This window comes from Falco naumanni, chromosome 1, assembly GCF_017639655.2.
Source record: "Falco naumanni isolate bFalNau1 chromosome 1, bFalNau1.pat, whole genome shotgun sequence".
Classification (NCBI taxonomy): domain Eukaryota; kingdom Metazoa; phylum Chordata; class Aves; order Falconiformes; family Falconidae; genus Falco; species Falco naumanni.
In genome coordinates, this window is record NC_054054.1 from 59284810 (window position 1) to 59301560 (window position 16751).

The 16751-nt window shown below is 41.8% G+C and overlaps 2 protein-coding genes across 9 annotated transcripts in view; both read left to right on the forward strand.

The window, feature by feature from the left end:
* Positions 1-231: 231 nt before the first annotated feature.
* EXOC1L (exocyst complex component 1 like) lies at positions 232-11490 on the forward strand. The gene is made up of 3 exons (XM_040595971.1): positions 232-594; positions 4252-4382; positions 6804-11490. Exons 1-3 carry the CDS (start codon positions 474-476, stop codon positions 7065-7067), a joined length of 516 nt encoding a protein of 171 aa, XP_040451905.1. The 5' UTR covers positions 232-473; the 3' UTR covers positions 7068-11490.
* A 717-nt stretch (positions 11491-12207) lies between these two features.
* The window catches only part of EXOC1 (exocyst complex component 1), a 30108-nt gene continuing 25564 nt past the window's right edge, over positions 12208-16751 (forward strand). For 7 of the 8 annotated variants that reach the window (XM_040595891.1, XM_040595921.1, XM_040595930.1 and 4 more), the window contains exons 1-3: positions 12208-12329; positions 14704-14837; positions 15657-15787. In XM_040595891.1, the coding sequence (XP_040451825.1) occupies positions 14714-14837; positions 15657-15787 (255 nt within the window). In that variant the 5' untranslated portion in view covers positions 12208-12329; positions 14704-14713. Of the gene's footprint in view, positions 12330-12459; positions 12554-14703; positions 14838-15656; positions 15788-16751 lie in introns of those variants that run through there. The other variant, XM_040595902.1, reaches the window with a different exon arrangement.

Consider the following 16751-nt stretch of genomic DNA (forward strand, 5'->3'; position numbering starts at 1 on the left):
CTCTTGTTGTGGGTAAGCTGCCCCCGCCGTGAGCACTTCGCCGGTTTTCTCGCTCATTCGCTGCTCCTGCGGCCGGGAGGCGGCCCCGGGCGGGCGCCCCGACGGCACCTCGGCCCCGCCGCGGCCGCCAGCGCCGCACCCGCGGGGGGCAACGCGGCCCCGGCCCGCCGGGGGAGGCCACGCCACGCAGCGGGGGCGGGCGGACACGCGTGGGGCGGGGAGATCCGCGACCCGGCCTCCCTCCGCGCCGGCGGCCGGACACTTAACGGCGGCGGGCCGCGGCGGCGCAGGGGCTGGCCGGCAGGGCGCGGGGTCCCGCCGGGGGCCGCCGCTAGCGATGCCTCCCCCGCGCCCGGCGGCCCGGCGGGCTGCCTCCGTCGCGGTGCCCAGCGGGTGCTCGGCGCGGCGCGGCGGCTGCGGGGCGCGGGGAGCCGGTACCCGCCGCTGAGCAGCTGCGCGGCGGGGAGGAGGCGATGTCCTCGCTGGTGAAGGAGGACCTGGCGAGGAGGCTCTTCGGCCCCCGGCGGCAGCGGCTGCACGAGTTCATCGAGGTGGAGGGCGCGGGTGCCGGGCGCTGCTACCTGTGCGCCGCAGGTACGGGGGCAGCCGGCCGGGGGGGGTACGGGGTGGGGTGGTGGTGGTGGTGGTGGTGGGTTGTGCCCGGGGGCGCCGAGGGCTGCGAGGGCGCCCGTGCGGGGTGTGCGGGGCAGCGGGGCGGGCACGGCAGCGGCACCGGCATCCCGGGTCCCCGCCGCCAGCACGGCCGAAGCCCGGCGGCCCCGCGCTGCCGGTAGCCGGCGCGAACGGCGTTTTCTTCCCTCTCTGATCCGTGCGGGATTGAACGCTGGTGGCGGCGGGGGACGTGACACTTGCAACGCAGCCGCTGACGGCGTGTGGGCCGCGGCAGCGCTGCCAGTGCCTGCCCCGCGCTTACAACACCAACACCTTGCTGCAGTTCCAATTAGATTTTCCATAAGAAAGCATAAAACGTACATTAACACTGCGGAAAACATTTAATTTCTAGAGCTTTTGCACTATCCCTTGTCTTGGTCTAATGTTCAGTTGCTTTGGGAACAATAAACCAGACTTGTCGTTTAAATAAATGCATATTTAAGTTACCAATTAGCACAAACCATGGGTAAAACAAGATTGCTGTGAGTGATTAACTTAATCATGTGACTGCTTACTAAACTTGATTTCAAGTTTCAGGATGTTTTTAGAACAAGGTTGCAGAAAAGTTTGAGGTTTTGTTGCATTTTATTTCCCGACACTGAAAGATACTAAAAAAAATGCTGTCACCCCTAAGTATTTAGGTTGAAGTGAATGCTTCTTCCAGTCTGTTTCCTCTTCAGGCTCAAAGTCCATGTACCAGGTAGAAATAAGCTATATACTGGAGACATATTGGGTTAATAACCGATATGGGATGATGTCACCCATATTCTGTGATCATTATCTTTCTAAACATCAGAAGTCTTCAGGACAATTCAGTTGTTTTACAGATTACTGGAAATACTAAGCAAGCTGTGTTCTCCATGCACATGTAATTTTAGTAGAAGAGGCTTTGTATTTTAGAGCTGTAAAAATAGTTTTAAGAAATGAATTCCTGAACGTCATAAAGCTTCTAAATGTACCAACCTGATCATAGTTCATAAAACTATCTGGTAGAGAAGTATTTTTAGTTGCATGTGGTAGATCTAAACAGTTCATTGTTATGAAACATCCGAACAGGGGAAATAGTACAATGCACCTTTAAAATCTTTACTAAAAATTTCTTTCCAAGGTAGAGGAGAACAAGCCACTAGAGAAAGCCTCTAATCAGATTAACTGATTGGAACTCTCTGAAGACATAAAAGGAAATTTATGTGGAGTATGAAGACTGGGATCTTTCCAGTATTCAATATTAAACTCCCTTAATATATTCAGGCATAGTCAAGTAAGTGGTGAGTGGAAATCTGATTCTGAAAGATGGGTTGCATCTGTCTGCCAGCAGCTACTGTAATCTGCTGTGATTCTGTGGGAGCAAAACACATTATCTAAAATCTTATCACTGCAATGGAACCTCAGTATATTCCTGTTGATTTCAAATTACCGTAACAAAAACCCTAAATCAGTCAGACTATAGGTAAAACTATGCCTTTTGAGTTCTATATTACAACAAAATCTTGATGTGGATAACTGAACAATCTTATTTTTGTGCCATGTGCACAAAATTATTTTCCCTCCTCTTCACAATAGCTACTCTCAGTTTGCGCATGAAGGCAGTAGTATCCTTTCACTAAGTGATTTTTAAACCCTGGAAGAATGTAAAGCTGAAATGCAACCACATTTAGGGATTTTCACAACCCAGTATTGGTATGCCTGACAATAATGGTAGGACTAACATCATATTGTCCAACAGAGACTCTGAAAAATGTGTTCAGTCCATGAAAGACCTTAAGAAACAGTTTGTGCTCTATGAAGGCACTGCTATAGCTGTGCCCTCCCCAAGAAAAGCTTTTAGAGTTTAACAGAATTACATGGTAGATTTAAGCGCACATTCTGTATAAAAAATTCAATTTCATTTAAATCTGCTAACTGGGTGCAAGAACAAGCAATATGTAAAATGCAGGAAAAATAAAGAAAAAATGAGGTTTGGGGGGTTTTTTAGTTGAAAATAGTCCTCCCAAGTTTCACCACTAGGCAGGAGGGACATGCTTCTGGTTTTGTTATTCCCAACACATCCATGCTCCATCCTTATGTCATACAATTTCTGCTCCTGCATGAGGGATAAAGAAATAGCAGTGTGTGGGACCTGGGGGCCAGTAGGATATCCCCTTGTATTTCTGACAGGACTGGGGGCTTTTGGGCTTGAGCTTGTTTCTTTTTAACTCTGAGGGAGACAACATATTCCCTCCCAAGCAAGCAAGCAAAAAAAAAAAAAAAAAAAAAAGGGAGAAGCTGAAAGTATGAAGAGAATTTTCTAAGATTAGTCTAGCAGCTCTGCTTGCAAATGAAAAACCCTTGTAACTTCTCCATAGAAGAAAACACAGTGGCGGTCCTTTGGTTAAAAATCATTGAACAACTATGACTGATAGGACCATAAAAAAAAAAAAAAAGCAACAGTGATTTGTATTTCCTAGGTAGGGAAGCTATAGGCTGAGAGAAATTATAATACATTTATATGTTCCCACTGTTTTTCTTTGCAATGAAAAGCAAGCATATATCCGACATATATCCTTTGTCTTTATTTAACAACCATTTTCTTATAAACAGGTGAGAAGTAGGAGATGTTTTAACAGGAATAAGATAAAATTAGTCTTTTATCTTTAAAATCTTTAAAAAAAAGATAGTTTCAAAAACTCAGGCAGTCAGTATTCGGAAATAAAAGAATTTTGCTCCTGCATCTGTAGCCTTGTGCTGTGATGTCGAAATGCTCCCCACAGAAGCAGGTGACATCTTGCCCTTACCTTAGACTAGCGGATGGCTTGGGGAGGTGGCCTGCCCTGCAGTTGTCATGCTGGGTGTGCAGGAGCTTGTTCAGGCTCCAGTGCTTTTCACACGGGTTGTTGTGCGTTAAAGAAATCTAGTCTCCTACCCAGCACTCAATATTATCAATTAATAATGGCAGTTATTGCAAACAGTGTCTTCATGCTCTTTTTTCCTCTCATTTCCTGCCTAAGTCAGAAAATAGTAATTTCTACAGAGACAGCACTGCCAACTTGAAGCTTTGAGAAATACGTTATTTTTGTTAAGTGGCCTACTTACATATTTAATAGGGAAATGAGAGTTTTGCTTCAGAAAAGCAATGGCTTCGTAAGAGAACTTCATCCACAGAATGGAAAGTGTAGCACAAGTCTCATAAATACAGAGCCTTGGTAGTGGTTTTGCCATTTTCTGACTCTAGGACCCCAGAAGATTCCCTCTCAAAAGTAAGTAGGATAAGTGGATTATCCATACAGATCCTGTGCCAGAGTTAGGCTTTCATTGCACTGCTAGTGAATTCAAATGAAAGGCTTTTGCACAGACAAGGTTCTCTTTTCACAGGATTAGGTAAATCCTAAATCTACTAAAAGCTGTCAGTTTCATAGACTGAGAACATAGTGCTATCCATACTACCTGGGCAAAACAAAACTATTAAGTCCAGTATAGCCCTATACAGCCCTGCTCATCATCATTTAAGTTATTATCTAGAATGTAGTTTGATTAAGTCTTTTATTATTGGAACTTTTGGAAAGTACTTGCTTGCATATCTAAACTATTCTTTTCTTGCAGTGACTAAAAGTGAAGAAGTAGAAATATGTATGGTTAAACACTCGCGGGTGGATCGAGAGGAGAAATACGAAATAGTTGAGAAGTGGTTTTTGAGAGATCTAGAGATGATTGATGGAAAAGAAGCAGATACTGTAAGTCTTATGTATTATTAAATATATATATATTAGAGTATACTTTTCTTATGTTGCAGTTTGGGATACAAGTATTAAACTGCAATTAAAATGCATTATCTGAAAAAGAAAGTTATGTAAAACCCAAACCAAACCTCCAAGGAATTTTGGTTTTATTGCCTGTGAGAGGCTCTACATTGCATTTGTACTGTTGGCGAGGGAGGAGGAAGGACAGATTTTCTTGTTTGTTGTAATCTTCTTCCCTCTAGTTGAGATCTGAGGGAGAAGATGGATGTTTCCTAATTTGTTTAGCATAAGTGGGAATAAAAGCTCTGCACTTACAGCTCCCAGTGTAAACTGGAGTTAATCCTGTGGATTTTAATGTGTATTTGAAACTAAAATTTCATTAAATATTTTTATGGAGACTGTGACCCTGTCATTTGAATGTATGAACCTGTTCTCTGTGTGACAAAGTCAATGTGTAAAATATGCAAGTGCATCGTTTGGTGTACCAGCTCAGGAAATTGTGACTGTTTCACATAGCTTATTCTCACATTAATTGGATCCATTATATATTGGTGTACTTGTGTGTGTAAATATGAAACAGCTTTGGCTAGATGTGGCTGACCTTATGTTCTGGTTTAACCCCAGCCAGCATCCCCACACAGCTGCTCACTCACTCCCCTCCACCTGCAACCCCAGTGGGATGGGGAGGAGAATCAGAAAAAAGTAGAACCCATGGGTTGAGATAAGAACAGTTTAATAATGGAAATAAATAATAATTGAAAATATTAACAAAAAACCCCCAACAATTGTAGTGAAGAGCAGTGGGAGAGAGAGCAATAAAACCCAAGAGAAAAAAAAAAGGTGATGCACAATACAACTGCTCACCACCCACTGATCAATGCCCAGCCAGTCCCCCAGCAGTGATCAGTTGGCCCTGGCCAACTCCTTCCAGTTTATACACAGAGCATGATGTTCTATGGGACGGAATTACCCCTTTGGGTAGTTTGGGTCAGCTCCTTCCTGGCTCCTTGTGAACCTCCTCGCTGGCAGAACATGGGAGACTTGAAAAATCCCTCATTTAGAGCAAGCCCTACTTAGCAACAACTAAAACATCAGTGTGTTATCAACATTATTCTCGTACTAAATCCAAAACACAGCATACTAAATCCAAAATACATTACTGCTAAAAAAAGTCCTAATCTCTCAGATACAACTTCAGAAAGGTAAAATGAGTCTGCAGTAGTACAACACAGAACAACACCAAAAGCAGAATTAAATCCTGTTTTACAAAAGCTAGAAGAATATGCTGAGGTGAATATCTTACTGCATGTATGAGAAGACTTTTTAACAGTTGTCCTTGCATAATAAATGTAGTCCAGGAAATAATGACTTTTTTTCCCCTTTGAAAGTGCTTTCAAGTGAACATAAAATAGAATTCAGATTACATTATCCTAGTGAAAGAGAAATCAAATCACAAGAAAGGTTTCAGAGCCTTGTTCCCAGGAAAATGTCAAACTGTGGTTGTTCTCATTCTGTCCTGTGCACATTGCTCTCAAGTCTAAAACTAGGATCCTGGGAAACAGAGGAAGCTCGGCTTCAGAGCATCCCTGCACCCTGAAAGCTCTTTGCAGTTTAGGCCAGAGAGGGAAAAAAGTAAAAACTAATAATCCTTTACATCCCCTCTCCAAGTTATCTTGCTTCTAGAGATATTCCTGTCCCTTCCCCAGCCAAGGCAGCCAGAGGATTTCCTTATCACTTGCCTGCATGAATTTACTTCAGCTTTTTTTCTGAAGTGCTGTGCTTGAGTATCTTCAGAGATGATTCAGCCTTCCACAACTGGGATGATCAAAATCTGTTTCATTTTTGGTTAAAGAAAAGCCTAAATGAACCTCAAACTCATAATTATAAGGTGATTAACACTGCTATAAATATTCATAATAGTTATTCATATCCACAGAATTTAACAGCTATTTAACATCCTAGCTGCTGCTAGGATTAATTGTGCCAAAAAGCCAGAAAGCACAGATAATTACAATTTAGGCAGGAAGGGCAATCAATATTCTTCTTCTGACAGGCATATATAGTTATAGTCCAAGGCAAGTGCTTTTCATATAGTGTGTTTTAGGCAAAATGACAAATTGGTTCATTTCAAAACAAGATTGTATAATCCTTATAAAGTGCAGTATATTGCTTGGCCAAAGTCTGAAACTTTTACTCAGGCAAAACTCCTGATGGCAAAGAATTGCAGCTAATTACAAACTGCTACTTTGTAAAGACTTTAAAGACCCTTTAGCTTGAATAGCAGAAATATGCAAAGTCCTTCAGGGACCATCAAACTAAGAAAAAGCCCCGAACGTACCTGAGCAGAGAACAACAGATTGCCATTCTAACATCTGTGATGCATGTAATAATTTCATTCTCTCTCCATTTTTTTAGGATAATCCATATTTTGATATGCACTTCCACAAAGTCTACAATCTGGAAGCATATAGTTGTGCATCTAAATATACATTTGCTCGAACACTGAACAAACTGAATGAAATGTACCTTAAGAAGGACTTGAAGATTGTGAACTTTGATGACACATACCTAAATGATGATTCAATCTGGTCATCCAACAACAGGGATTGCTTAGTACTTATGAGGATATGCTTCTATGCTTCCAATCTTTTATGTCTCTCCCTCTGTCCTTTGTCCTAAAGATGCATTTTCTAACATTAAGGTGACTGGTTGACTTTCACTGACCAGCATTTCATAAATCATCTGATCAAAAAGATAGTGATATGCAGTATCTGCTTTTAAATTTTACATATCAGTAAAAACCAACACACTTTTTACATAAATGATTGACCATTCATTTATATATATCAGGAGGGCCTCACTCTGGCAAATACTCACAAATATATGAGGCTTTCAACATAGGACCAATAAATCTCATGGTCAGTGGTGATTGTTTATGTAAATAGAGTTCAGCATTTGCTTATATGGTCACGGAGGTATGAATTACCTTTCATTAATAGCTGGAAATATTTTTAAAGCATTAAGTGCATTAATGGTTAAATTATATCCTGGGAGTGGGAAAAAAAGCAACCAAATGAGTTCTGTATGAGAATGACGCACATTTCCATTTTCAGATGTGTTGAAATACAGAACTCCATTAAAGAGATCACACCTACATCAATACAAGTATCAAACTCTTATCCTGACGAATCGGAGTTCTGCATTCAGGTACCATGGGACCAAGTTTTCACCTATGCAGTTACAATATGTTTTCCTCAGAATGTTTAGCACTCCCTTTGGCCTTCCCATTATTTGTTGTACTGTCTTCAAAACCGAAAATGAATGTCCTTAAGCAGAATTGCTTTATTTGTCAGACCTGTCAGAAGGTCCTTTTTTCTTTTGTGTCGTTAACATCTTCTTTCTGGTGCTATATTGCTTATGTATATGATCAGGGCTAATTAGGGAACAGAAACTGTTTGTTTATCTCTTCTCCACCTCTGGACCAAGAATTAACACAATACTATGTAAACCGCAGTTGTTGGCTACTACAGTTAACCTTGTAGGCAAGTGATAGACCTTTCAAAATTCATAGAATTAAGAGAGTAATTTTCACCAGTTTCTAGCTATGTGTTAGCATAATCAGTGCACTACTTAAATGCGTATTAGTATTTAGAGTAACATTTAACACAACGTGGAGTCTACTGAGTGGTTTGGAATATCTCACCCGTAACAAAAAATAATGGCTGGACTGGTGACAGTGTTGTATTACAGTAGAAATGGGATGAATTAAAGCTGTATTGAGCAAGAGCTGAAGAGGAATAGTGTTGACCATAAGCACAGTGATATTACCCAGTGTCAGTCAGCTAAGTTAGTTGACTGCTCTTCCCATAGTCAATAAAGAAATGTCAACCCAAAAGGTCATTCAGAGAAGCTTCTGGTCAGAGCATCCTGCAGGAGAAAATTTGCTTTCTCTTTCGACAGCCAAGAGAGTACAGGGAGACTAGCTGTGGACTAAACCAGCTATGTACCTAAAGCTGACTAATGTAAATAGCTCCTAGGAAATCATGAGCTGGTTAATGTCCCCTCTCAGTACGTGCCTTCTGTAAAATGGGATAGTCATGCAAGGGTGTGTAGCTTGTACTTCACCGTTGCCTTTCACATGAACTCCCATCTTTAAAAACGTTCACATAAATGTACTTTGGATTCAAAACTGAAGAAACATCAAATAAGTGAGAATATACTTGAAAAACTGTTTGAAAACATACAGCTTTTTACTTTACTTTTTAAATGGTATCCTGTTGCTTGTATATAGGAAATTCTATACCTTTGTTCAGCTAATCTTCCAAGACTATATATTTATTCTAGGCATACGTTGTAAATGACATTCATTCTAACCCAAATCTTAGTAATTATGTGTCTCGACAGTTGTGAAGGCATTTTATGTGGGTAACACAAATCTTCTGGAATTTGTAAGGACTTCAGTCTTATTTTTGTCACCTAAATCTCATTAGAGAGAAGGACTGTATGTATAGTAACTGTGAAATGCAGTTGTTCTTTTCAGAATGTCTTTGGGATAAGCCGGTGCAAGTATGTGTGTTGTAACATTTGACCCACAGCTACAAGAACTATTTGCCCAACATCCAGGTTCCACAAACCCATCTTCAATAGCAAGTATGATGATTCAGACTACTATTTTCTGTGATACAGTGTTTCGTTTGGACTGTGTATTAATTTTAGAGGTCACAATGTTTTCTGTAATGTTCACAAATTCTTTGCTTAATGGCACAAGGAAATATTTTCTGAGTGGAAAAGCTCTCATCATTCATCTTGTAATTGTAATGAAAACATAGATCCTCTAATAATAAGCACTTCAGAGCGTTGTTTTGAAATAAATTACAGGTATAGTGAATTCCTGACCAATGATTGTCTGTATCACGTTAGAAACGGGTAAGCTAAAAATAAATATAATGTTCCACCATATTTAATAGACTTGCATCACTAGTTTATATCTTTCTATTCTTGTATAAACATTAAGCTGACTATATTAGAAATAAGAATAAGCCTGCATTTTATGTGGAATAATATGCAATTAAAATCTGTTTGGCATTTCTTCTGATAATGTAGTATTTCAGACATCTTCACCAAGCGATCAGACTAAACAAAAGGGAAGGAGAAAAGGGGACATTGTCCATGTAAATTATTTCAGTTATTATCAAAAGGAAAAATATTTTAGAAGATATTTTCTGACCTAATCTAGGGACTTGTTACATTTAGACAGTTCTTTATAAGGTGTCAAATACCAAGACATTGTAATTGCTAGATGGGGCTGGTCGCACTATAGATGGTCTTTGTCCTGAGGTGTGGGAGACTGTCACTTTGCAGTTAGTAAAGCACAGCTGTGCCACAGAAGATAACAGAATATGCTAAATTATAAATGGGCAAGACCTGACAAGCTGAATAGCCAATCTTTCAATTAATGCAGAGTTGTTTCTTACATCACATTTCCTGACCTTGGATGTACAGAATGTAGTTTGAAATACAGTATCTAGGGATTCATCTGCTTCTTCTGGAAGACTTCTCCAAAATTTAATAGGAAGAAACTTACAGCAGTAAAGGATTATCACAAATGCATTTGTAGTATTCTTATAAAAGGTTTCAACCAGATGATGGAGCGAATTAATACTTGATATTCTGTATATAGTGTGGTATTTCTTCAGAAAACAGGAATTGTTACCAGCCATATCTGTTCCAGAGAAGAGGAAAAATATGGCAGCCTGAAAATGAAGAAGCATGATAATGAGCAACTTCATGCTCATTTGTTTAAGAGTCAGAAAGGGAATAGAGGCTGTCATAAAAGACATGATGTTTTTTCCTAAGTGTATTTTTTTAAAACTCTTTCACCAGCATCAGTTAAGAATATGGGCAAACCTGTGGCAAAAGAATTTGAGAATATTTTGTTTGTAGCATTTATCAATACCATATTTGTCTTATTCTATACTTAAACAAAACATCAGTTTTCTGCAGCACCATGCGATAAAAAACATTTATCTTCATTCAGGTAAGATAGCTCCACATCAACAAAAAATACACGGGTGAAGTTCTTGAACTGCAGTTCACAGATTTATGACCATTTTCACCATCTAAGACCCATGACCTTATATTTAAAATAGAAGGATGTTTCCCATGTGTTTATCTTTCATTGACAATGGATCTTTTCCTGCATCTTAAATTAAGCAAATACAGATCAATGCAGAGTTTTAAAAATCATTTTGGAAGAGTAGCGAGCTTGTTTTGGATTGTGCCTTCTGGGTTTTTTCTCATTTTTCTCCTTCTTTGTGTTTTGGAGTCATACATAAAGTAACCCACCTCCTCCCAATGAAAGCCTATACTGCCTTTCCTGTCATCTACCTACCTATTCCTCAATACTTTCAGTATATAAATCTATCTTCTTCCAGTAAAGCAGGGGATTGTGTTACATAATTTGTAATATGTAATTGAAGAACATTTTGTCATGTGTTAAAGTCAGTGTTGGAAGATCAAAGGCCTTTTCTGAAGAGCATCTGTGGGAAGCTGAGACAGGAGGGGAGAGGATGGCGGATGGCACTGTGCATCCTAGAAGATGATCTCATGTCAGTTGTACCATGTGTAACCACATTTTAGCATTAACAAACCATGTTTTGGAGTGGGTTTTTTTTTTTGCCCTTTAGCAGAATGAACCACTAAAACCAGAAAACTAGAAGGGTTCTTGCTAATAACAACAGCTTTATGAAACCTTGTCCAATCTTTTATGGCTGCCTTATCCAGTCTTTATAGATCTAGCCAGACAGTTACATTTTGTGGCTGAACTGAGAAATTACAGAACTCTTTTTAACCTTGGCCCTCATGAATGATACATTATAGAAGTGCACAGCATGTTTTGCAAGTCAGAAAACAGAAGTACATTCAAAAAGACTCTATTGGTCCATCATGTTTAATGCTTTCAGTCAAGTGGAAAAGTGATACAGGAATGACGAAATCCCAGTTTTACATGTTAAAAACCTACATTTTGGTAATGTGTAACAACCACTTGGAAAAGATGTTTTCTGTTGTAATAAATAAATAACCTACGTTATTTCTCCCTTGGCATTTTGCTATTCTGTTACAAACTGGTGGCAAGCCACCTCACATCATGCTGGCCCAGAAAACACCTCTTGCCTGTTGTAATACAGAAAGATAGTGTTTGCATTGTTTTTTCTGGCCGTTTAATGCCTTGTAATTACACAGCGGGGTTTTACCTAGTTCCACAGCCACTGGAGTGAGCTTCTTCTCCCCACCACCCCCCCCAACATTTTGGAGCCCGGGGAGGTTTTCCAGGCCCTTTTTTCCGGTGTTTTTCCCCTGCCTGAGGCAACCCAGCTCCGACCCGGGCAGGAGCCGCCTCAGGAGGACACACACACAGGGGCACGAAGCGGGACCGCCGTTCCCCGCGGCATGGGACAGCCTGCAGAGCCCGCCGCCCTCAGGACGCCCCGGAGCCCCACGGCCCGCCTCGGCCCGGCCGCACTCGCGGAAGCCACCGCGCAGTTACCGCTCCAGCCCAACAACACCGCCCGCCCGCTCCCCACATAGGCCTTCCGTGGCCTGGGCCGGCTGCGCACCGCGCTCAGGGCTACAGCGCCGGACCCGCCCTCAGGGCGGGGGGAGAGCCCCCCTGCGCCCCTGCCTGCCCGACCGCCCCCTCCCTGCCTGCCCCGCCGCCGCTCCGCGGGCGGGTGTTAGGGCCGTTACGGCCTCCGCCGCCGGGGGGCGCAGCGCGGGCCGTGCGGCTCCCTAGCCCGCCGCCTCGCTGCTAGCGTCACGTGGGCGGAAGCGGCCCGCCGTGGGCGGTGCGCAGCGGGGCGGGTTTGCAGCCGGAGCCGCAGCGGCCGGAGGCGCCTGCTTTCCGGCCCTGTCCCGCCACGTCCCACCGGCCCTGGGTCTGCGGTAAGAGCGACGTGGCCCTGGCACTACCCGCCCCTTCCCTTTGCCTCGGGTGCGGGGCCTGCCGCGGTGCTCCGTGGGCCGCGCTTTCCCCCGCGGGCCGGGCCCTGGCGGCCGCCCCGGGCCGGCGGGCTGAGGGAGCGGAGGCGGGGCGGCGCGGCTGCGGCCGTGTCCCGCCGGCCGTTGCACTGAGGGGTGTCTGCGGCCGATTTCTGCGGGGCTGGCAGGTGGGAGGCGGCAGAGCGGGTGTCAGGCCGGCCCCTGGGAGGCCGCCGCTGCTGTCAGTAACTCTTCCGAGTGTCCCTGTTAAGTCACTTTGTGACTGGCTGATTCCGGGGGGTGTCACGGTTAGGGTACCGCCTCGTGTTTCTCTTCGAACCGAGAGGATGCAGGGATAGCGTGTTTTCTTGTTCACACGCTTAGAGAGACAAAGTGCTCGCTACGCAGCCTTAGCAAATTGCTCTGTTGATTTTTTCCCCTGTATTTCCTGGGCAGGCCATATCCATGATGTGATGTGTTTGATGGATCTCATGTCGCCGAGGCTTTTTCTGTGTCATTACTGGGGGAAAAAAAATGCAGTGTCTAAAGGGATTTATTAGAGACTGGTGTGGTCTCAGCTGTCTTGAAGCATTTTTCTGAGGAAGCAGCTTTGTCTCTAGCTCCTTGAGTTTGATTCTGTGTTCCTTTGGGATAGCAGGATTCATTAAGAACTTAATGATGTGCTTGGTCCTGCCTTGCACATTGTGAAGGGTTTGGTGGCTGTGACTAAGGGGGTGAGTTTGTAACAGAAATTGGACTATGTGTCAGATCGAGTCTGTTCTCGGGTTTAGCATGTTCTGTTTTATGGGAAAGGGGTATTCTGCACAACGTGGACAACTTGTGTTAGCCCTGTAATGGGAGAGTTAGCAAGTTGCAGCAGTCTGAATGTGACTTAGAGCAGAAAGTAAAATCGTAAATTGGGAAGGAAAGGGGATGTTTCTGAACTGCACCAGGTTGTTGGTATTTTGTGTGTTCATCTTACGTACATGTTGGAGAGTAACAGGAATGACAACCTGATATAATTTGGGGAACAAAAGATGTGCCAGGCATTTGATGAAAGGGGGGGAAAATTGTTAGCTACGGCGTGTTACATTGCCATAGGGTTATCATATAAACAGCATTTCTTGGGGTGCCCCAAGCTCTGTACACTTGACAATACTGATTCCAGCTTGGTATGTTTGCCCTTGTTTTCCCAAAGCCCTTGGGTTACTAATCTTTAAAACTACCGTGTTGCCTAAGATGTGGGCAGCTGAGCTGAGGCATAGTGGGACATGTTCTTTACAGAGGTATCAAATCTGGGAATACTCTAGTACACTGGATTTTTTTTCATTTGGTTGGTTTGGAGTGCTTTTTTGCCACCATGTAGAATGTGATGTACTTATTCAGCTTTAAGAAAGCTGTTTGCGCAGGATACTTGAGAATGTTCTCATAACATGGGATCAGGTACTAAGGTAGAATTTCTCTCATGGTACCAAGGGAGGCACGAGTGACTAAGCATGCAGAGACACTGATCCTGAATCAGGACGATTTTTCCTTCTACCAGAAGAGAGTTAGGGTGTGTATGTGGTACACCAAAACTCAATAGTAATTTGTTGGATTTGAAGTTGTGGCATCTAAGTGGTGGACTGAATGACTATAAGACATACTGTATCCAGAATATATTTAAAAAAATCATCCTGTGAAGCAGGGAGCCAGAGACACTTTTTGTCCCTCTCAATGGGACATTATTTTTGGTTTGGTCTGCCCAATGTATAACCTTGATTTAGTGAAAAAGTCCTGACAATTTAATTGAAGAGTTAGGTATATTTCAAGGATTCTGGACTTTTAAGTTTCATTTAAGGTCATCACTGTGGTGACTTTAGTTTCACATTCTCCAGCCTGTCAAATTTTGTGGGGTTTTTTTGTTCACCTGTCTTCATACAGATTTTTACTGGATCCGTGGCATTCATACCCATTCTAGAATTCCACTACTTAGTCAGACAGTCTTGTTGGTTTTGGGTTTTTTTTCTTGATTCCCATTTCAGCTTCTTTTGTTAATGCCTCACATTCCCCTTTACTACTAAGAAGCTTTTTGTTCTCTATTAAATTAAGCAGAAGGATCATTCTAGTGTTGAAAAATTACAGTTGTGTAACAGATAAGATAATAGGCTTTATTTTGGACTTTTCCTAAAGTGGGCTAGTTTTCCACCTAGGTTGTGCTTGTCTATATGATTCATTCAGTTATGTGTGAAATTTAATTTCAAAAAACTGTAGTTGCTATAAGTAAATGACTGTTGGGGGTTTTTTTTGTGTGTGTTAAATGTTTGTGAATGTATTATGACTTCTTAAAATCTTTCAGGTGAGAGAAAATGACTGCAATCAAGCATGCTTTACAGAGGGATATTTTCACTCCCAATGATGAACGCTTGTTGAGCATTGTGAATGTGTGCAAAGCAGGCAAAAAGAAGAGAAACTGCTTTTTGTGTGCCACGGGTAAGTAGTAATGCCATCATATTTCTTGTCTTCGGTTTTGATTTTTATTTGGTTTTATTTGTCTCACCTTTATTTACAGTATTTATTCTTGCCCCATATAAAGCAGGTGCTTTCCATTTCTAAAGGAGAAAATCAGTTGTAGCTTATACTTCCATTATTGCTTCTACTAAGAAAGAAACAAAACCCAGTACTTTTATTCCCAGATCTCACTGTAATTTGAAATGAAAGAATCAAAATTATTTGTGTGGGACTGGTGGGATTTTGAAGGAGGCTTTATATAGTGCTCAAAAGGGGATTTAGTAGGCATCTAGGCTGATCAGCCTAAATAAAATGCAAAAAAGAGTACGGGTTACAGTCCAAAGCAGAGGGCTCTGGAAAGACACAGTAACTGAACCGAGTTCTAACATTCCTTTAAGTGTGTGCGTATTATATTACATCTCTTAAAAATATCAGGTGCTTTGGGTTGATCTGTCAATATATTAGCTTGATAGAAAATGTTTTTATTCTGACTGTAGCATCCAGTTACCTCTGTGCTTTTCAGTTAGGTGGCCACGGTCTGAGGTCTGCTGTGTCAAAGAAATAACTGTAAATTGGGTTCATTACTTCACAAGCTGTGTGGAGATACATATCTGGTTGACTGAGATTTAAACTGAGCTGTAGGTATTGTGAATGAAAATGTTTTAAAGGGTCTCTTTTCATCAAATAAATGTTACGAAATCTCCCCCGCAGAGAATTAATTTCTGAAGCTGAAGCACAGCAGAAACAGATGTTAAAAGTAATTTTTGCATCTTGAAATTACCCTTTTACTTCATTTAACAGTGACAACGGAACGACCAGTGCAAGTAAATGTGGTAAAAGTGAAAAAATCTGACAAGGGAGATTTCTACAAAAGGCAGACTGCATGGGCACTTCGAGATCTGGCTGTTGTCGATGCTAAAGATGCTGTTAAAGTATGTGTAACTTTTTTTTTGGTTTAGTGCTTTGCTCAGAACACCATCTTGGTTCCAAGTTAGAGTTTAACTTCCTGGATACTGACTGCTTTAAAGCTTAGAATGAGAACACATTTAATTAGGATGATAAGTTCCTGTGCTGCTTATGCCTGCATTTTGTTTTAGCCTTTCCAAGAATATAACCCTGGTAAACTGAGTAAAAGTAGTCTAGATATGCCTGTGTAGCAATATTTTGAATATCTGCCCTGTTTATTTTAGTGATCTCTCAGTGACTGTACAGTGCTTGTGCTCAGTACTTGTTTGTTTCAAGTCTTACACAGATTTTTACTGCAAGCTTAGTATCCCCTTAAAAAAAATTGATGACCATCTTACTGATGATATTCAGCTACATGTAATTTTTTTTGCTAGGACACTTAAAACATTCTTAATGAGCAGTATTTAAGCTCGGAGGTGAGCTGCTATAATCTGTTCTCTAAATCATGACATTGGCCATTTGTTGGACAGCATACAGTCCTGAGGTGGTGGTGTTTTCCATAGAACAGCAAGAGCAACCTATTTTTGGCCATTTAAATTCACCTGCTGTCATAAACATAGATGTACAAACAGACAGAGGTGAAAATTATTCTTCCTGTGATGTCCAATTTTATGTTCTGTTATCTGGTGGTTTGGAAGAACAGTGCAGAAAACTGAAGTTGAAAATTCTTTGATTTCATCATCCCCAGGTGTAGCTTAAATACATTATTTCAGTTATCCACCTACTTGTTGGCTAGGTTTTAGATTTTCCTTGCTATTCCTAAATAGCATGTTGGAGAATTTGTTCTTTTAGTTTAAGGTTCCACTTAAAATTATACCATCTTCTGGGGCTTTTTTTCGTAAAACAGAATTTAGTAACTAGTTTCAGAAGTATGCTGTAATGTATATACCAGTCTAATGAGTGACTTTGAAATTTTCTTTCAAAAAACAA